Source organism: Euprymna scolopes, chromosome 19, assembly GCF_053919585.1.
Source record: "Euprymna scolopes isolate OS-2025 chromosome 19, ASM5391958v1, whole genome shotgun sequence".
In the NCBI taxonomy this organism is placed as follows: domain Eukaryota; kingdom Metazoa; phylum Mollusca; class Cephalopoda; order Sepiida; family Sepiolidae; genus Euprymna; species Euprymna scolopes.
The window spans coordinates 124,368,998-124,389,676 of NC_136500.1; the positions used below are offsets into that span (position 1 = coordinate 124,368,998).

The 20,679-nt window shown below is 25.2% G+C and overlaps 1 protein-coding gene across 2 annotated transcripts in view; it reads right to left on the bottom strand.

The window, feature by feature from the left end:
* LOC145239959 (zonadhesin-like) overlaps positions 1-20,679 on the bottom strand; it is a 242,675-nt gene that overhangs the window by 44,178 nt on the left and 177,818 nt on the right. For both annotated transcript variants that reach the window (XM_080103543.1, XM_080103544.1), the window contains one exon: positions 15,980-16,254. In XM_080103543.1, the coding sequence (XP_079959669.1) occupies positions 15,980-16,254 (275 nt within the window). The remainder of the gene's footprint in view (positions 1-15,979; positions 16,255-20,679) is intronic.

Genomic DNA, 20,679 nt, shown 5'->3' on the forward strand with positions numbered 1-20,679 from the left:
CATATTTAAAGAAATATATAATTTAAAATATTCCCATAATCAATGTTCTCATTTGTTTCATTAACTTATATAATAGGTTTACCATTGCTTCAGGATCAGATGAACAACATATTTAAAGAAATATATAATTTAAAATATTCCCATAATCAATGTTCTGATTTGTTTCATTAACTTATATAATAGGTTTACCATTGCTTCAGCATCAGATGAACAACATATTTAAAGAAATATATAATTTAAAATATTCCCATAATCAATGTTCACATTTCTTTCATTTACTTATATAATAGGTTTGACATTGCTTCAGGATCAGATGAACAACATATTTAAAGAAATATATAATTTAAAATATTCCCATAATCAATGTTTACATTTATTTCATTTACTTATATAATAGGTTTGACATTGCTTAAGGATCAGATGAACAACATATTTAAAGAAATATATAATTTAAAATATTCCCATAATCAATGTTCACATTTGTTTCATTTACTTATATAATAGGTTTACCATTGCTTAAGGATCAGATGAACAACATATTTAAAGAAATATATAATTTAAAATATTCCCATAATCAATGTTCTCATTCGTTTCATTTACTTATATAAAAGGTTTACCATTGCTTCAGGATCAGATGAACAACATATTTAAAGAAATATATAATTTAAAATATTCCCATAATCAATGTCTCCATTTATTTCATGTACTTATATAATAGGTTTGACATTGCTTCAGGATCAGATGAACAACATATTTAAAGAAATATATAATTTAAAATATTCCCATAATCAATGTTCACATTTGTTTCATTTACTTATATAATAGGTTTACCATTGCTTCAGGATCAGATGAACAACATATTTAAAGAAATATATAATTTAAAATATTCCCATAATTAATGTTCACATTTCTTTCATTTACTTATATAATAGGTTTACCATTGCTTCAGGATCAGATGAACAACATATTTAAAGAAATATATAATTTAAAATATTCCCATAATCAATGTTCACATTTCTTTGATTTACTTATATAATAGGTTTACCATTGCTTCAGGATCAGATGAACAACATATTTAAAGAAATATATAATTTAAAATATTCCCATAATCAATCTTCACATTTCTTTCATTTACTTATATAACAGGTTTACCATTGCTTCAGGAACAGATGAACAACATATTTACAGAAATATATAATTTAAAATATTCCCATAATCAATGTTCTCATTTGTTTCATTTACTTATATAATAGGTTTACCATTGCTTCAGGATCAGATGAACAACATATTTAAAGAAATATATAATTTAAAATATTCCCATAATCAATGTTCACATTTCTTTCATTTACTTATATAATAGGTTTACCATTGCTTCAGGATCAGATGAACAACATATTTAAAGAAATATATAATTTAAAATATTCCCATAATCAATCTTAACATTTCTTTCATTTACTTATATAATAGGTTTACCATTGCTTCAGGAACAGATGAACAACATATTTAAAGAAATATATAATTTAAAATATTCCCATAATCAATGTTCACATTTCTTTCATTTACTTATATAATAGGTTTACCATTGCTTCAGGATCAGATGAACAACATATTTAAAGAAATATATAATTTAAAATATTCCCATAATCAATGTTCTCATTTGTTTCATTTACTTATATAATAGGTTTACCATTGCTTCAGGATCAGATGAACAACATATTTAAAGAAATATATAATTTAAAATATTCCCATAATCAATGTTCTCATTTGTTTCATTTACTTATATAATAGGTTTACCATTGCTTCAGGATCAGATGAACAACATATTTAAAGAAATATATAATTTAAAATATTCCCATAATCAATGTTCTCATTTGTTTCATTTACTTATATAATAGGTTTACCATTGCTTCAGGATCAGATGAACAACATATTTAAAGAAATATATAATTTAAAATATTCCCATAATCAATGTTCTCATTTGTTTCATTTACTTATATAATAGGTTTAACATTGCTTCAGGATCAGATGAACAACATATTTAAAGAAATATATAATTTAAAATATTCCCATAATCAATGTTCACATTTGTTTCATTTACTTATATAATAGGTTTACCATTGCTTCAGGATCAGATGAACAACATATTTAAAGAAATATATAATTTAAAATATTCCCATAATCAATGTTCTCATTTGTTTCATTTACTTATATAATAGGTTTACCATTGCTTCAGGATCAGATGAACAACATATTTAAAGAAATATATAATTTAAAATATTCCCATAATCAATGTTCACATTTCTTTCATTTACTTATATAATAGGTTTACCATTGCTTCAGGATCAGATGAACAACATATTTAAAGAAATATATAATTTAAAATATTCCCATAATCAATGTTCACATTTCTTTCATTTACTTATATAATAGGTTTACCATTGCTTCAGGATCAGATGAACAACATATTTAAAGAAATATATAATTTAAAATATTCCCATAATCAATGTTCTCATTTGTTTCATTTACTTATATAATAGGTTTACCATTGCTTCAGGATCAGATGAACAACATATTTAAAGAAATATATAATTTAAAATATTCCCATAATCAATGTTCACATTTCTTTCATTTACTTATATAATAGGTTTACCATTGCTTCAGGATCAGATGAACAACATATTTAAAGAAATATATAATTTAAAATATTCCCATAATCAATGTTCACATTTCTTTCATTTACTTATATAATAGGTTTACCATTGCTTCAGGATCAGATGAACAACATATTTAAAGAAATATATAATTTAAAATATTCCCATAATCAATGTTCACATTTCTTTCATTTACTTATATAATAGGTTTACCATTGCTTCAGGATCAGATGAACAACATATTTAAAGAAATATATAATTTAAAATATTCCCATAATCAATGTTCTCATTTGTTTCATTTACTTATATAATAGGTTTACCATTGCTTCAGGATCAGATGAACAACATATTTAAAGAAATATATAATTTAAAATATTCCCATAATCAAGGTTCACATTTCTTTCATTTACTTATATAATAGGTTTACCATTGCTTCAGGATCAGATGAACAACATATTTAAAGAAATATATAATTTAAAATATTCCCATAATCAATGTTCACATTTCTTTCATTTACTTATATAATAGGTTTACCATTGCTTCAGGATCAGATGAACAACATATTTAAAGAAATATATAATTTAAAATATTCCCATAATCAATGTTCACATTTCTTTCATTTACTTATATAATAGGTTTACCATTGCTTCAGGATCAGATGAACAACATATTTAAAGAAATATATAATTTAAAATATTCCCATAATCAATGTTCACATTTGTTTCATTTACTTATATAATAGGTTTGTCATTGCTTCAGGATCAGATGAACAACATATTTAAAGAAATATATAATTTAAAATATTCCCATAATCAATGTTCTCATTTGTTTCATTTACTTATATAATAGGTTTACCATTGCTTCAGGATCAGATGAACAACATATTTAAAGAAATATATAATTTAAAATATTCCCATAATCAATGTTCACATTTCTTTCATTTACTTATATAATAGGTTTACCATTGCTTCAGGATCAGATGAACAACATATTTAAAGAAATATATAATTTAAAATATTCCCATAATCAATCTTCACATTTCTTTCATTTACTTATATAACAGGTTTACCATTGCTTCAGGAACAGATGAACAACATATTTAAAGAAATATATAATTTAAAATGTTCCCATAATCAATGTTCACATTTCTTTCATTTACTTATATAATAGGTTTACCATTGCTTCAGGATCAGATGAACAACATATTTAAAGAAATATATAATTTAAAATATTCCCATAATCAATGTTCTCATTTGTTTCATTTACTTATATAATAGGTTTACCATTGCTTCAGGATCAGATGAACAACATATTTAAAGAAATATATAATTTAAAATATTCCCATAATCAATGTTCTCATTTGTTTCATTTACTTATATAATAGGTTTACTATTGCTTCAGGATCAGATGAACAACATATTTAAAGAAATATATAATTTAAAATATTCCCATAATCAATGTTCTCATTTGTTTCATTTACTTATATAATAGGTTTACCATTGCTTCAGGATCAGATGAACAACATATTTAAAGAAATATATAATTTAAAATATTCCCATAATCAATGTTCACATTTCTTTCATTTACTTATATAATAGGTTTGTCATTGCTTCAGGATCAGATGAACAACATATTTAAAGAAATATATAATTTAAAATATTCCCATAATCAATCTTCACATTTCTTTCATTTACTTATATAACAGGTTTACCATTGCTTCAGGAACAGATGAACAACATATTTAAAGAAATATATAATTTAAAATATTCCCATAATCAATGTTCACATTTCTTTCATTTACTTATATAATAGGTTTACCATTGCTTCAGGATCAGATGAACAACATATTTAAAGAAATATATAATTTAAAATATTCCCATAATCAATGTTCACATTTTTTTCATTTACTTATATAATAGGTTTACCATTGCTTCAGGATCAGATGAACAACATATTTAAAGAAATATATAATTTAAAATATTCCCATAATCAATGTTCACATTTCTTTCATTTACTTATATAACAGGTTTACCATTGCTTCAGGAACAGATGAACAACATATTTAAAGAAATATATAATTTAAAATATTCCCATAATCAATGTTCTCATTTGTTTCATTTACTTATATAATAGGTTTACCATTGCTTCAGGATCAGATGAACAACATATTTAAAGAAATATATAATTTAAAATATTCCCATAATCAATGTTCACATTTCTTTCATTTACTTATATAATAGGTTTACCATTGCTTCAGGATCAGATGAACAACATATTTACAGAAATATATAATTTAAAATATTCCCATAATCAATGTTCACATTTGTTTCATTTACTGATATAATAGGTTTACCATTGCTTCAGGAACAGATGAACAACATATTTAAAGAAATATATAATTTAAAATATTCCCATAATCAATGTTCTCATTTGTTTCATTTACTTATATAATAGGTTTACCATTGCTTCAGGATCAGATGAACAACATATTTAAAGAAATATATAATTTAAAATATTCCCATAATCAATCTTCACATTTCTTTCATTTACTTATATAATAGGTTTGTCATTGCTTCAGGATCAGATGAACAACATATTTAAAGAAATATATAATTTTAAATATTTCCATAATCAATCTTCACATTTCTTTCATTTACTTATATAATAGGTTTGTCATTGCTTAAGGATCAGATGAACAACATATTTAAAGAAATATATAATTAAAAATATTCCCATAATCAATGTTCACATTTCTTTCATTTACTTATATTATAGGTTTGTCATTGCTTCAGGATCAGATGAACAACATATTTAAAGAAATATATAATTTAAAATATTCCCATGATCAATGTTCTCATTTGTTTCATTTACTGATATAATAGGTTTACCATTGCTTCAGGATAAGATGAACAACATATTTAAAGAAATATATAATTTAAAATATTCCCATAATCAATCTTCACATTTCTTTCATTTACTTATATAATAGGTTTACTATTGCTTCAGGATCAGATGAACAACATATTTAAAGAAATATATAATTTAAAATATTCCCATAATCAATGTTCACATTTCTTTCATTTACTTATATAATAGGTTTACCATTGCTTCAGGATCAGATGAACAACATATTTAAAGAAATATATAATTTAAAATATTCCCATAATCAATGTTCACATGTCTTTCATTTACTTATATAATAGGTTTGTCATTGCTTCAGGATCAGATGAACAACATATTTAAAGAAATATATAATTTAAAATATTCCCATAATCAATCTTCACATTTCTTTCATTTACTTATATAATAGGTTTACCATTGCTTCAGGATCAGATGAACAACATATTTAAAGAAATATATAATTTAAAATATTCCCATAATCAATGTTCTCATTTCTTTCATTTACTTATATAATAGGTTTGTCATTGCTTCAGGATCAGATGAACAACATATTTAAAGAAATATATAATTTAAAATATTCCCATAATCAATGTTCACATTTGTTTCATTTACTTATATAATAGGTTTACCATTGCTTCAGGATCAGATGAACAACATATTTAAAGAAATATATAATTTAAAATATTCCCATAATCAATCTTCACATTTCTTTCATTTACTTATATAATAGGTTTACCATTGCTTCAGGATCAGATGAACAACATATTTAAAGAAATATATAATTTAAAATATTCCCATAATCAATGTTCACATTTCTTTCATTTACTTATATAATAGGTTTACCATTGCTTCAGGATCAGATGAACAACATATTTAAAGAAATATATAATTTAAAATATTCCCATAATCAATGTTCACATTTCTTTCATTTACTTATATAATAGGTTTACCATTGCTTCAGGATCAGATGAACAACATATTTAAAGAAATATATAATTTACAATATTCCCATAATCAATGTTCACATTTGTTTCATTTACTTATATAATAGGTTTACCATTGCTTCAGGATCAGATGAACAACATATTTAAAGAAATATATAATTTAAAATATTCCCATAATCAATGTTCACATTTCTTTTATTTACTGATATAATAGGTTTACCATTGCTTCAGGATAAGATGAACAACATATTTAAAGAAATATATAATTTACAATATTCCCATAATCAATGTTCACATTTGTTTCATTTACTTATATAATAGGTTTACCATTGCTTCAGGATCAGATGAACAACATATTTAAAGAAATATATAATTTACAATATTCCCATAATCAATCTTCACATTTCTTTCATTTACTGATATAATAGGTTTACCATTGCTTCAGGATAAGATGAACAACATATTTAAAGAAATATATAATTTAAAATATTCCCATAATCAATCTTCACATTTCTTTCATTTACTTATATAATAGGTTTACCATTGCTTCAGGATCAGATGAACAACATATTTAAAGAAATATATAATTTAAAATATTCCCATAATCAATGTTCACATTTCTTTCATTTACTTATATAATAGGTTTACCATTGCTTCAGGATCAGATGAACAACATATTTAAAGAAATATATAATTTAAAATATTCCCATAATCAATGTTCACATGTCTTTCATTTACTTATATAATAGGTTTGTCATTGCTTCAGGATCAGATGAACAACATATTTAAAGAAATATATAATTTAAAATATTCCCATAATCAATCTTCACATTTCTTTCATTTACTTATATAATAGGTTTACCATTGCTTCAGGATCAGATGAACAACATATTTAAAGAAATATATAATTTAAAATATTCCCATAATCAATGTTCTCATTTCTTTCATTTACTTATATAATAGGTTTGTCATTGCTTCAGGATCAGATGAACAACATATTTAAAGAAATATATAATTTAAAATATTCCCATAATCAATGTTCACATTTGTTTCATTTACTTATATAATAGGTTTACCATTGCTTCAGGATCAGATGAACAACATATTTAAAGAAATATATAATTTAAAATATTCCCATAATCAATCTTCACATTTCTTTCATTTACTTATATAATAGGTTTACCATTGCTTCAGGATCAGATGAACAACATATTTAAAGAAATATATAATTTAAAATATTCCCATAATCAATGTTCACATTTCTTTCATTTACTTATATAATAGGTTTACCATTGCTTCAGGATCAGATGAACAACATATTTAAAGAAATATATAATTTAAAATATTCCCATAATCAATCTTCACATTTCTTTCATTTACTTATATAATAGGTTTACCATTGCTTCAGGATCAGATGAACAACATATTTAAAGAAATATATAATTTACAATATTCCCATAATCAATGTTCACATTTGTTTCATTTACTTATATAATAGGTTTACCATTGCTTCAGGATCAGATGAACAACATATTTAAAGAAATATATAATTTAAAATATTCCCATAATCAATGTTCACATTTCTTTCATTTACTTATATAATAGGTTTGTCATTGCTTCAGGATCAGATGAACAACATATTTAAAGAAATATATAATTTAAAATATTCCCATAATCAATGTTCTCCTTTCTTTCATTTACTTATATAATAGGTTTACCTTTGCTTCAGGATCAGATGAACAACATATTAAAAGAAATATATAATTTAAAATATTCCCATAATCAATGTTCACATTTCTTTCATTTACTTATATAATAGGTTTACCATTGCTTCAGGATCAGATGAACAACATATTTAAAGAAATATATAATTTAAAATATTCCCATAATCAATCTTCACATTTCTTTCATTTACTTATATAATAGGTTTACCATTGCTTCAGGATCAGATGAACAACATATTTAAAGAAATATATAATTTAAAATATTCCCATAATCAATGTTCACATTTCTTTCATTTACTTATATAATAGGTTTACCATTGCTTCAGGATCAGATGAACAACATATTTAAAGAAATATATAATTTAAAATATTCCCATAATCAATGTTCACATTTCTTTCATTTACTTATATAATAGGTTTACCATTGCTTCAGGATCAGATGAACAACATATTTAAAGAAATATATAATTTAAAATATTCCCATAATCAATCTTCACATTTCTTTCATTTACTTATATAATAGGTTTGTCATTGCTTCAGGATCAGATGAACAACATATTTAAAGAAATATATAATTTAAAATATTCCCATAATCAATGTTCTCATTTCTTTCATTTACTTATATAATAGGTTTGTCATTGCTTCAGGATCAGATGAACAACATATTTAAAGAAATATATAATTTAAAATATTCCCATAATCAATGTTCTCATTTGTTTCATTTACTGATATAATAGGTTTACCATTGCTTCAGGATAAGATGAACAACATATTTAAAGAAATATATAATTTAAAATATTCCCATAATCAATCTTCACATTTCTTTCATTTACTTATATAATAGGTTTACTATTGCTTCAGGATCAGATGAACAACATATTTAAAGAAATATATAATTTAAAATATTCCCATAATCAATGTTCACATTTCTTTCATTTACTTATATAATAGGTTTACCATTGCTTCAGGATCAGATGAACAACATATTTAAAGAAATATATAATTTAAAATATTCCCATAATCAATGTTCACATGTCTTTCATTTACTTATATAATAGGTTTGTCATTGCTTCAGGATCAGATGAACAACATATTTAAAGAAATATATAATTTAAAATATTCCCATAATCAATCTTCACATTTCTTTCATTTACTTATATAATAGGTTTACCATTGCTTCAGGATCAGATGAACAACATATTTAAAGAAATATATAATTTAAAATATTCCCATAATCAATGTTCTCATTTCTTTCATTTACTTATATAATAGGTTTGTCATTGCTTCAGGATCAGATGAACAACATATTTAAAGAAATATATAATTTAAAATATTCCCATAATCAATGTTCACATTTGTTTCATTTACTTATATAATAGGTTTACCATTGCTTCAGGATCAGATGAACAACATATTTAAAGAAATATATAATTTAAAATATTCCCATAATCAATCTTCACATTTCTTTCATTTACTTATATAATAGGTTTACCATTGCTTCAGGATCAGATGAACAACATATTTAAAGAAATATATAATTTAAAATATTCCCATAATCAATGTTCACATTTCTTTCATTTACTTATATAATAGGTTTACCATTGCTTCAGGATCAGATGAACAACATATTTAAAGAAATATATAATTTAAAATATTCCCATAATCAATGTTCACATTTCTTTCATTTACTTATATAATAGGTTTACCATTGCTTCAGGATCAGATGAACAACATATTTAAAGAAATATATAATTTACAATATTCCCATAATCAATGTTCACATTTGTTTCATTTACTTATATAATAGGTTTACCATTGCTTCAGGATCAGATGAACAACATATTTAAAGAAATATATAATTTAAAATATTCCCATAATCAATGTTCACATTTCTTTTATTTACTGATATAATAGGTTTACCATTGCTTCAGGATAAGATGAACAACATATTTAAAGAAATATATAATTTACAATATTCCCATAATCAATGTTCACATTTGTTTCATTTACTTATATAATAGGTTTACCATTGCTTCAGGATCAGATGAACAACATATTTAAAGAAATATATAATTTACAATATTCCCATAATCAATCTTCACATTTCTTTCATTTACTGATATAATAGGTTTACCATTGCTTCAGGATAAGATGAACAACATATTTAAAGAAATATATAATTTAAAATATTCCCATAATCAATCTTCACATTTCTTTCATTTACTTATATAATAGGTTTACCATTGCTTCAGGATCAGATGAACAACATATTTAAAGAAATATATAATTTAAAATATTCCCATAATCAATGTTCACATTTCTTTCATTTACTTATATAATAGGTTTACCATTGCTTCAGGATCAGATGAACAACATATTTAAAGAAATATATAATTTAAAATATTCCCATAATCAATGTTCACATGTCTTTCATTTACTTATATAATAGGTTTGTCATTGCTTCAGGATCAGATGAACAACATATTTAAAGAAATATATAATTTAAAATATTCCCATAATCAATCTTCACATTTCTTTCATTTACTTATATAATAGGTTTACCATTGCTTCAGGATCAGATGAACAACATATTTAAAGAAATATATAATTTAAAATATTCCCATAATCAATGTTCTCATTTCTTTCATTTACTTATATAATAGGTTTGTCATTGCTTCAGGATCAGATGAACAACATATTTAAAGAAATATATAATTTAAAATATTCCCATAATCAATGTTCACATTTGTTTCATTTACTTATATAATAGGTTTACCATTGCTTCAGGATCAGATGAACAACATATTTAAAGAAATATATAATTTAAAATATTCCCATAATCAATCTTCACATTTCTTTCATTTACTTATATAATAGGTTTACCATTGCTTCAGGATCAGATGAACAACATATTTAAAGAAATATATAATTTAAAATATTCCCATAATCAATGTTCACATTTCTTTCATTTACTTATATAATAGGTTTACCATTGCTTCAGGATCAGATGAACAACATATTTAAAGAAATATATAATTTAAAATATTCCCATAATCAATCTTCACATTTCTTTCATTTACTTATATAATAGGTTTACCATTGCTTCAGGATCAGATGAACAACATATTTAAAGAAATATATAATTTACAATATTCCCATAATCAATGTTCACATTTGTTTCATTTACTTATATAATAGGTTTACCATTGCTTCAGGATCAGATGAACAACATATTTAAAGAAATATATAATTTAAAATATTCCCATAATCAATGTTCACATTTCTTTCATTTACTTATATAATAGGTTTGTCATTGCTTCAGGATCAGATGAACAACATATTTAAAGAAATATATAATTTAAAATATTCCCATAATCAATGTTCTCCTTTCTTTCATTTACTTATATAATAGGTTTACCTTTGCTTCAGGATCAGATGAACAACATATTAAAAGAAATATATAATTTAAAATATTCCCATAATCAATGTTCACATTTCTTTCATTTACTTATATAATAGGTTTACCATTGCTTCAGGATCAGATGAACAACATATTTAAAGAAATATATAATTTAAAATATTCCCATAATCAATCTTCACATTTCTTTCATTTACTTATATAATAGGTTTACCATTGCTTCAGGATCAGATGAACAACATATTTAAAGAAATATATAATTTAAAATATTCCCATAATCAATGTTCACATTTCTTTCATTTACTTATATAATAGGTTTACCATTGCTTCAGGATCAGATGAACAACATATTTAAAGAAATATATAATTTAAAATATTCCCATAATCAATGTTCACATTTCTTTCATTTACTTATATAATAGGTTTACCATTGCTTCAGGATCAGATGAACAACATATTTAAAGAAATATATAATTTAAAATATTCCCATAATCAATCTTCACATTTCTTTCATTTACTTATATAATAGGTTTGTCATTGCTTCAGGATCAGATGAACAACATATTTAAAGAAATATATAATTTAAAATATTCCCATAATCAATGTTCTCATTTCTTTCATTTACTTATATAATAGGTTTGTCATTGCTTCAGGATCAGATGAACAACATATTTAAAGAAATATATAATTTAAAATATTCCCATAATCAATGTTCACATTTGTTTCATTTACTTATATAATAGGTTTACCATTGCTTCAGGATCAGATGAACAACATATTTAAAGAAATATATAATTTAAAATATTCCCATAATCAATCTTCACATTTCTTTCATTTACTTATATAATAGGTTTACCATTGCTTCAGGATCAGATGAACAACATATTTAAAGAAATATATAATTTAAAATATTCCCATAATCAATGTTCACATTTCTTTCATTTACTTATATAATAGGTTTACCATTGCTTCAGGATCAGATGAACAACATATTTAAAGAAATATATAATTTAAAATATTCCCATAATCAATGTTCACATTTGTTTCATTTACTTATATAATAGGTGTACCATTGCTTCAGGATCAGATGAACAACATATTTAAAGAAATATATAATTTAAAATATTCCCATAATCAATGTTCACATTTCTTTCATTTACTTATATAATAGGTGTACCATTGCTTCAGGATCAGATGAACAACATATTTAAAGAAATATATAATTTAAAATATTCCCATAATCAATCTTCACATTTCTTTCATTTACTTATATAATAGGTTTACCATTGCTTAAGGATCAGATGAACAACATATTTAAAGAAATATATAATTTAAAATATTCCCATAATCAATGTTCACATTTGTTTCATTTACTTATATAATAGGTGTACCATTGCTTCAGGATCAGATGAACAACATATTTAAAGAAATATATAATTTAAAATATTCCCATAATCAATCTTCACATTTCTTTCATTTACTTATATAATAGGTGTACCATTGCTTCAGGATCAGATGAACAACATATTTAAAGAAATATATAATTTAAAATATTCCCATAATCAATGTTCACATTTCTTTCATTTACTTATATAATAGGTTTACCATTGCTTCAGGATCAGATGAACAACATATTTAAAGAAATATATAATTTAAAATATTCCCATAATCAATGTTCACATTTGTTTCATTTACTTATATAATAGGTGTACCATTGCTTCAGGATCAGATGAACAACATATTTAAAGAAATATATAATTTAAAATATTCCCATAATCAATGTTCACATTTCTTTCATTTACTTATATAATAGGTTTACCATTGCTTCAGGATCAGATGAACAACATATTTAAAGAAATATATAATTTAAAATATTCCCATAATCAATGTTCACATTTCTTTCATTTACTTATATAATAGGTGTACCATTGCTTCAGGATCAGATGAACAACATATTTAAAGAAATATATAATTTAAAATATTCCCATAATCAATCTTCACATTTCTTTCATTTACTTATATAATAGGTGTACCATTGCTTCAGGATCAGATGAACAACATATTTAAAGAAATATATAATTTAAAATATTCCCATAATCAATCTTCACATTTCTTTCATTTACTTATATAATAGGTGTACCATTGCTTCAGGATCAGATGAACAACATATTTAAAGAAATATATAATTTAAAATATTCCCATAATCAATGTTCACATTTCTTTCATTTACTTATATAATAGGTTTGTCATTGCTTCAGGATCAGATGAACAACATATTTAAAGAAATATATAATTTAAAATATTCCCATAATCAATGTTCACATTACTTTCATTTACTTATATAATAGGTTTGTCATTGCTTCAGGATCAGATGAACAACATATTTAAAGAAATATATAATTTAAAATATTCCCATAATCAATGTTCACATTACTTTCATTTACTTATATAATAGGTTTGTCATTGCTTCAGGATCAGATGAACAACATATTTAAAGAAATATATAATTTAAAATATTCCCATAATCAATGTTCACATTTCTTTCATTTACTTATATAATAGGTTTACCATTGCTTCAGGATCAGATGAACAACATATTTAAAGAAATATATAATTTAAAATATTCCCATAATCAATGTTCACATTTCTTTCATTTACTTATATTATAGGTTTGTCATTGCTTCAGGATCAGATGAACAACATATTTAAAGAAATATATTATTTAAAATATTCCCATGATCAATGTTCTCATTTGTTTCATTTACTGATATAATAGGTTTACCATTGCTTCAGGATCAGATGAACAACATATTTAAAGAAATATATAATTTAAAATATTCCCATAATCAATGTTCACATTTCTTTCATTTACTTATATAATAGGTTTACTATTGCTTCAGGATCAGATGAACAACATATTTAAAGAAATATATAATTTAAAATATTCCCATAATCAATCTTCACATTTCTTTCATTTACTTATATAATAGGTTTACTATTGCTTCAGGATCAGATGAACAACATATTTAAAGAAATATATAATTTAAAATATTCCCATAATCAATGTTCACATGTCTTTCATTTACTTATATAATAGGTTTGTCATTGCTTCAGGATCAGATGAACAACATATTTAAAGAAATATATAATTTAAAATATTCCCATAATCAATCTTCACATTTCTTTCATTTACTTATATAATAGGTTTACCATTGCTTCAGGATCAGATGAACAACATATTTAAAGAAATATATAATTTAAAATATTCCCATAATCAATCTTCACATTTGTTTCATTTACTGATATAATAGGATTGCCATTGCTTCAGAAGCAGATGTACAACATAGTTAAAGAAATATAGATTTTAAAATATTCCCATGATCAACGTCCTCATTTATTTCATTTACTGATATAATAGGGTGGCCATTGCTTCAGGAGCAGATGTACAACATAGTTAACGAAATATAGATTTTAAAATATTCCCATGATCAATGTCTCCATTTATTTCATTTACTGATATAATACGGTGGCCATTGTTTCAGGAGCAGATGTACAACATAGTTAAAGAAATATAGATTTTAAAATATTCCCATGATCAATGTCTCCATTTATTTCATTTACTGATATAATAGGGTTGCCATTGCTTCAGGAGCAGATGTACAACATAGTTAAAGAAATATAGATTTTAAAATATTCCCATGATCAATGTCTCCATTTATTTCATTTACTGATATAATAGGGTGGCCATTGCTTCAGGAGCAGATGTACAACATAGTTAAAGAAATATAGATTTTAAAATATTCCCATGATCAATGTCTCCATTTATTTCATTTACTGATATAATAGGGTTGCCATTGCTTCAGGAGCAGATGTACAACATAGTTAAAGAAATATAGATTTTAAAATATTCCCATGATCAATGTCTCCATTTATTTCATTTACTGATATAATAGGGTTGCCATTGCTTTAGGAGCAGATGTACAACATATTTAAAGAAATATAGATTTTAAAATATTCCCATGATCAATGTCTCCATTTATTTCATTTACTGATATAATAGGGTGGCCATTGCTTCAGGAGCAGATGTACAACATAGTTAAAGAAATATAGATTTTAAAATATTCCCATGATCAATGTCTCCATTTATTTCATTTACTGATATAATAGGGTTGCCATTGCTTTAGGAGCAGATGTACAACATATTTAAAGAAATATAGATTTTAAAATATTCCCATGATCAATGTCCTCATTTATTTCATTTTCTAATAGAACAGGGTTGCCATTGCCTCAGTGGAGATGTGGTACACAAAACAAGTGGATCTTTAAGTGAAATACACTTACGGCAATCAAGTGAATATCTCCATTTTGTAAATAAGTTCTTTTCTTCACATTCCTTTGCGAAAGCCTCGAACGCCTGACATACGATCTTCTTTATTATCTTTGGAAAGGATTTGTGGGCACATACATCTGCTTTGCAAGCTTCGAAGTAAATCTGTGTCCTAACACGTGGTGTCCGTCTCACGCAAGTTGTAAATACTCCGCCCATAAGTATAAAATTGTTACATATTCTTGTCTCGGAATATGTGCAGTCTGCAACGTAATCAATTACTGTACAGCTGAAATGAGAAATACAAAATCAAGCGTAGGTATTTGCTTTATTCTATCTGGCATTGAATAAAATTATAGCTTAAGTAAACGTTGCATTTGTCATTTTTTAAATTACGTAATATCCAAAATTATTTATAAGAATTTTTTTACATTTGATTTAGAAACGTAATTGTTAAACTTCAGCACAGTTCAGCTATACATGTAGCCATTAAAAAAAAGCAAACTTTTAAATGTGAAAATTTTTATGGCGGAATCAGCAATGTGCAATTTAATACTTCATTTTAAAGAATAGCGACACGTGGTTGGTACTACATAACTGTTCTTTACAAACTCTCGAAATAGAATCTGCTCTGGACAAATCATTGAGCAACATTCGTCAGATTTGACTTTACACTTTGCACCAGCTTTGAGCGAATGCTTTATTTCTGCCTTGAATCATTGGGGAGTCTCTGCCAACTCATTTAACACTAGGTGCGGATTGCCCAAGATATTAAAAGTATTAGCAGCAAAAAATATTATTAATATGTTGTTAACAATAGTATCTGTTGTGGAGACGCCCACTAATTAACATAGGTGGGTGAGTGAGATATATAAATGTATCAATCACCATTACCGGGACAGTTCGACAACGACTGTCAAATAGGCAAGGCGCCTATGCTCCATCCAGTAAGACATGCAACACGCCACCTACCGGAATATCTCCAACTGAAGTATATCAGAAGACATGTAAATATGCATATAACTTTTCTTCCTAATATATTATTGTATACCTTTATTTCCGTGTTCTTGTTAATTATGTGTGCAGACACAACAGTGACGACGGGAATTCGAAAAAAAGACTTATGCAGGATAAAAGCCACTAATAAAACACAACAGCGGCGTCGAAAAAAAAAGACTTACTCAGGATAAAATCCACTATTAAACACAACAGTGGCCTCAAGAATTCGAAAAAAGACTTACGCGGGAAAATCCACTACTAAATTCAACAGCGGTGTACTAAAAATACGTACTCGAGAAAGATTGAAAAAAAAAACATACTCGAGGAAAAAGAAGAAAAAAAACTACTGTTTAAACACAACAGTAACATCAAGGATTTTGAAAAAGATTTACTCGAATTCACTGTTAGACACAACACAGTATTCGAAAAATAATTTACGCGGAAAGTTATCACGGTCGAAAACAAAAAAAAAGAAAAAAACAAACGAAAGGAACTACAAAATTTGTCGAGCAAAGATTTACGCAAAACCAAAGAAAAACAAATGGAGATAACTATAAAATTGTCGAGCGAGATATTCGAACGCTGGATACTTGAAGGCAAAACACCAATAACCATTTCAAAGTGACTACGAAAGTCAAAGAAAAAAAAAAGGTATTTCGCTAGCAAAATACCAATAACAATTTCAAAGTGACTACGAAAGTCAATGAAAAAAAAAGTTATTTTGCTAGCAAAATACCAATAACCATTTCAAAGTGATTACGAAAGTCAAAGAAAAAAAAGTTGGTTTCGCTAGTACACCGTGAACTAAATTATGCAAATTGTCTTAAAGGAGAAAAGTGATTTTTTTTCAGCTGTACCAAGAAAGGATTTTGTTTCTTGTACATAATCAAATCTTAACGGATTAAGAGAAAAAATAAAATACATTTTTTGTTGTCCCTCAATAGAAAAAGGGAGAAAGAAAGGTTCAACGTAAAAAAATAAAATATCGATAGAATTCGGTTGACAAAAAAAATAAATAAAAGTGACTCTAAAAAACGGTTGTTCTTAGTTATTGTAAAAAGTGAATTAGTAAAATAGACTGATTTTTCTAATCTTTGAAATAAAAAAAACAAGATGGAGGAATTTGCTAAAATAATGAAACAATTCATGCAAAATCAGCAGAGCTTACAAACAGAACAGCAAGCGTTATACGCAGAAAGAGACAAAAGACAAAATGAACGACTAATAAAATGCCTAGAAAGGCAGGAAGAAAGGTTCGCGCAGATGCAACTTGAACAGAATGAACTATTAGAAAGATTAACAGCTAATTACATACAAGAAAATAATACAACCTTCTCCAACACAATAATTGTTAACAGTATAGATGTGTTCACATACGTACCTGAAGAGGATAAAACTTTTGATGCATACTTCAAGAGGAATGAAGATATTTTCGAAACAGACTGCGAAAACTGGCCAAATGGAAAGAAAGTAAGTTTATTACTTCGAAAGCTTGGTACCAGTGAACATTGTAAATTTGTCGATTTCATATTTCCAAGGCGAACGAATCAGTTAGATTTCGCTGAGACCGTAAAGCTTCTTAAGGATTCATTCGGACCGAGCATGTGTCTTTTCCACAAGAGATGGTCATGTATGAATCTTAAGAAAACTGATGAGCAGGACTACCTGACATACGCGCCAGTAGTAAACAAAAACTGCGACAACTTCAAATTATCGGAACTCACGGTGGACGATTTCAAATGCTTAATCTTTGCACAGGGTCTAGTATCCACAAAAAATTCAGAAATCCGAAGACGCGTTCTCTCAAAATTAGAGACAGAACAAGGCCTGACATAGCAGAAATTAGCAGAAGATTGCCAAAGGGTAGTTTCACTAAAAAAGATTCCAGGGATATAAAACAAGCTGGAGTGGCGTACATTAAGAAGATTAAAAAACCTGTCAGAATCTCAGGACAAAGAAATTTTGAGACAAGTCAAAATTAAAAAAAAAATACCCAAATTATAAATACTCAAATTATAATAACTGCAGAAAACGAAATTACGATAATAGTCAATATAATAATTACAGAAAACGAAATTACGATAATAGTCAATATAATAACTACAGAAAACGAAATTACGATAATAATCAATATAATAACCACAGAAAACGAAATTACGATAATAGTCAATATAATAACTACAGAAAAGGAAATTACGATAATAATCAATATAATAACTACAGAAAACGAAATTACGATAATAGTCAATATAATAACTACAGAAAACGAAATTACGATAATAGTCAATATAATAACTACAGAAAAGGAAATTACGATAATAATCAATATAATAACTACAGAAAACGAAATTACGATAATAGTCAATATAATAACTACAGAAAACGAAATTACGATAATAGTCAATATAATAATTACAGAAAACGAAATTACAATAATAGTCAATATAATAACTACAGAAAAGGAAATTACGATAATAGTCAATATAATAATTACAGAAAACGAAATTACGATAATAATCAATATAATAACTACAGAAAACGAAATTACGATAATAATCAATATAATAACTACAGAAAAGGAAATTACGATAATAATCAATATAATAACTACAGAAAACGAAATTACGATAATAGTCAATATAATAACTACAGAAAAGGAAATTACGATAATAGTCAATATAATAACTACAGAAAACGAAATTACGATAATAATCAATATAATAACTACAGAAAACGAAATTACGATAATAGTCAATATAATAACTACAGAAAAGGAAATTACGATAATAGTCAATATAATAACTACAGAAAAGGAAATTACGATAATAGTCAATATAATAACTACAGAAAAAGAAATTACGATAATAGTCAATATAATAACTACTGAAAACGAAATTACGATAATAATCAATATAATAACTATAGAAAACGAAATTACGATAATAGTCAATATAATAACTACAGAAAACGAAATTACGATAATAGTCAATATAATAATTACAGAAAACGAAATTACAATAATAGTCAATATAATAACTACAGAAAACGAAATTACGATAATAATCAATATAATAACTACAGAAAACGAAATTACGATAATAGTCAATATAATAACTACAGAAAAGGAAATTACGATAATAGTCAATATAATAATTACAGAAAACGAAATTACGATAATAGTCAATATAATAACTACAGAAAACGAAATTACGATAATAGTCAATATAATAATTACAGAAAACGAAATTACAATAATAGTCAATATAATAACTACAAAAAAGGAAATTACGATAATAGTCAATATAATAACTACAGAAAAGGAAATTACGATAATAGTCAATATAATCACTACAGAAAAGGAAATTACGATAATACTCAATATAATAACTACAGAAAACGAAATTACGATAATAGTCAATATAATAACTACAGAAAACGAAATTACGATAATAGTCAATATAATAATTACAGAAAACGAAATTACAATAATAGTCAATATAATAACTACAGAAAACGAAATTACGATAATAGTCAATATAATAACTACAGAAAACGAAATTACGATAATAATCAATATAATAACTACAGAAAACGAAATTACGATAATAGTCAATATAATAACTACAGAAAACGAAATTACGATAATAGTCAATATAATAACTACTGAAAACGAAATTACGATAATAATCAATATAATAACTACAGAATACGAAAT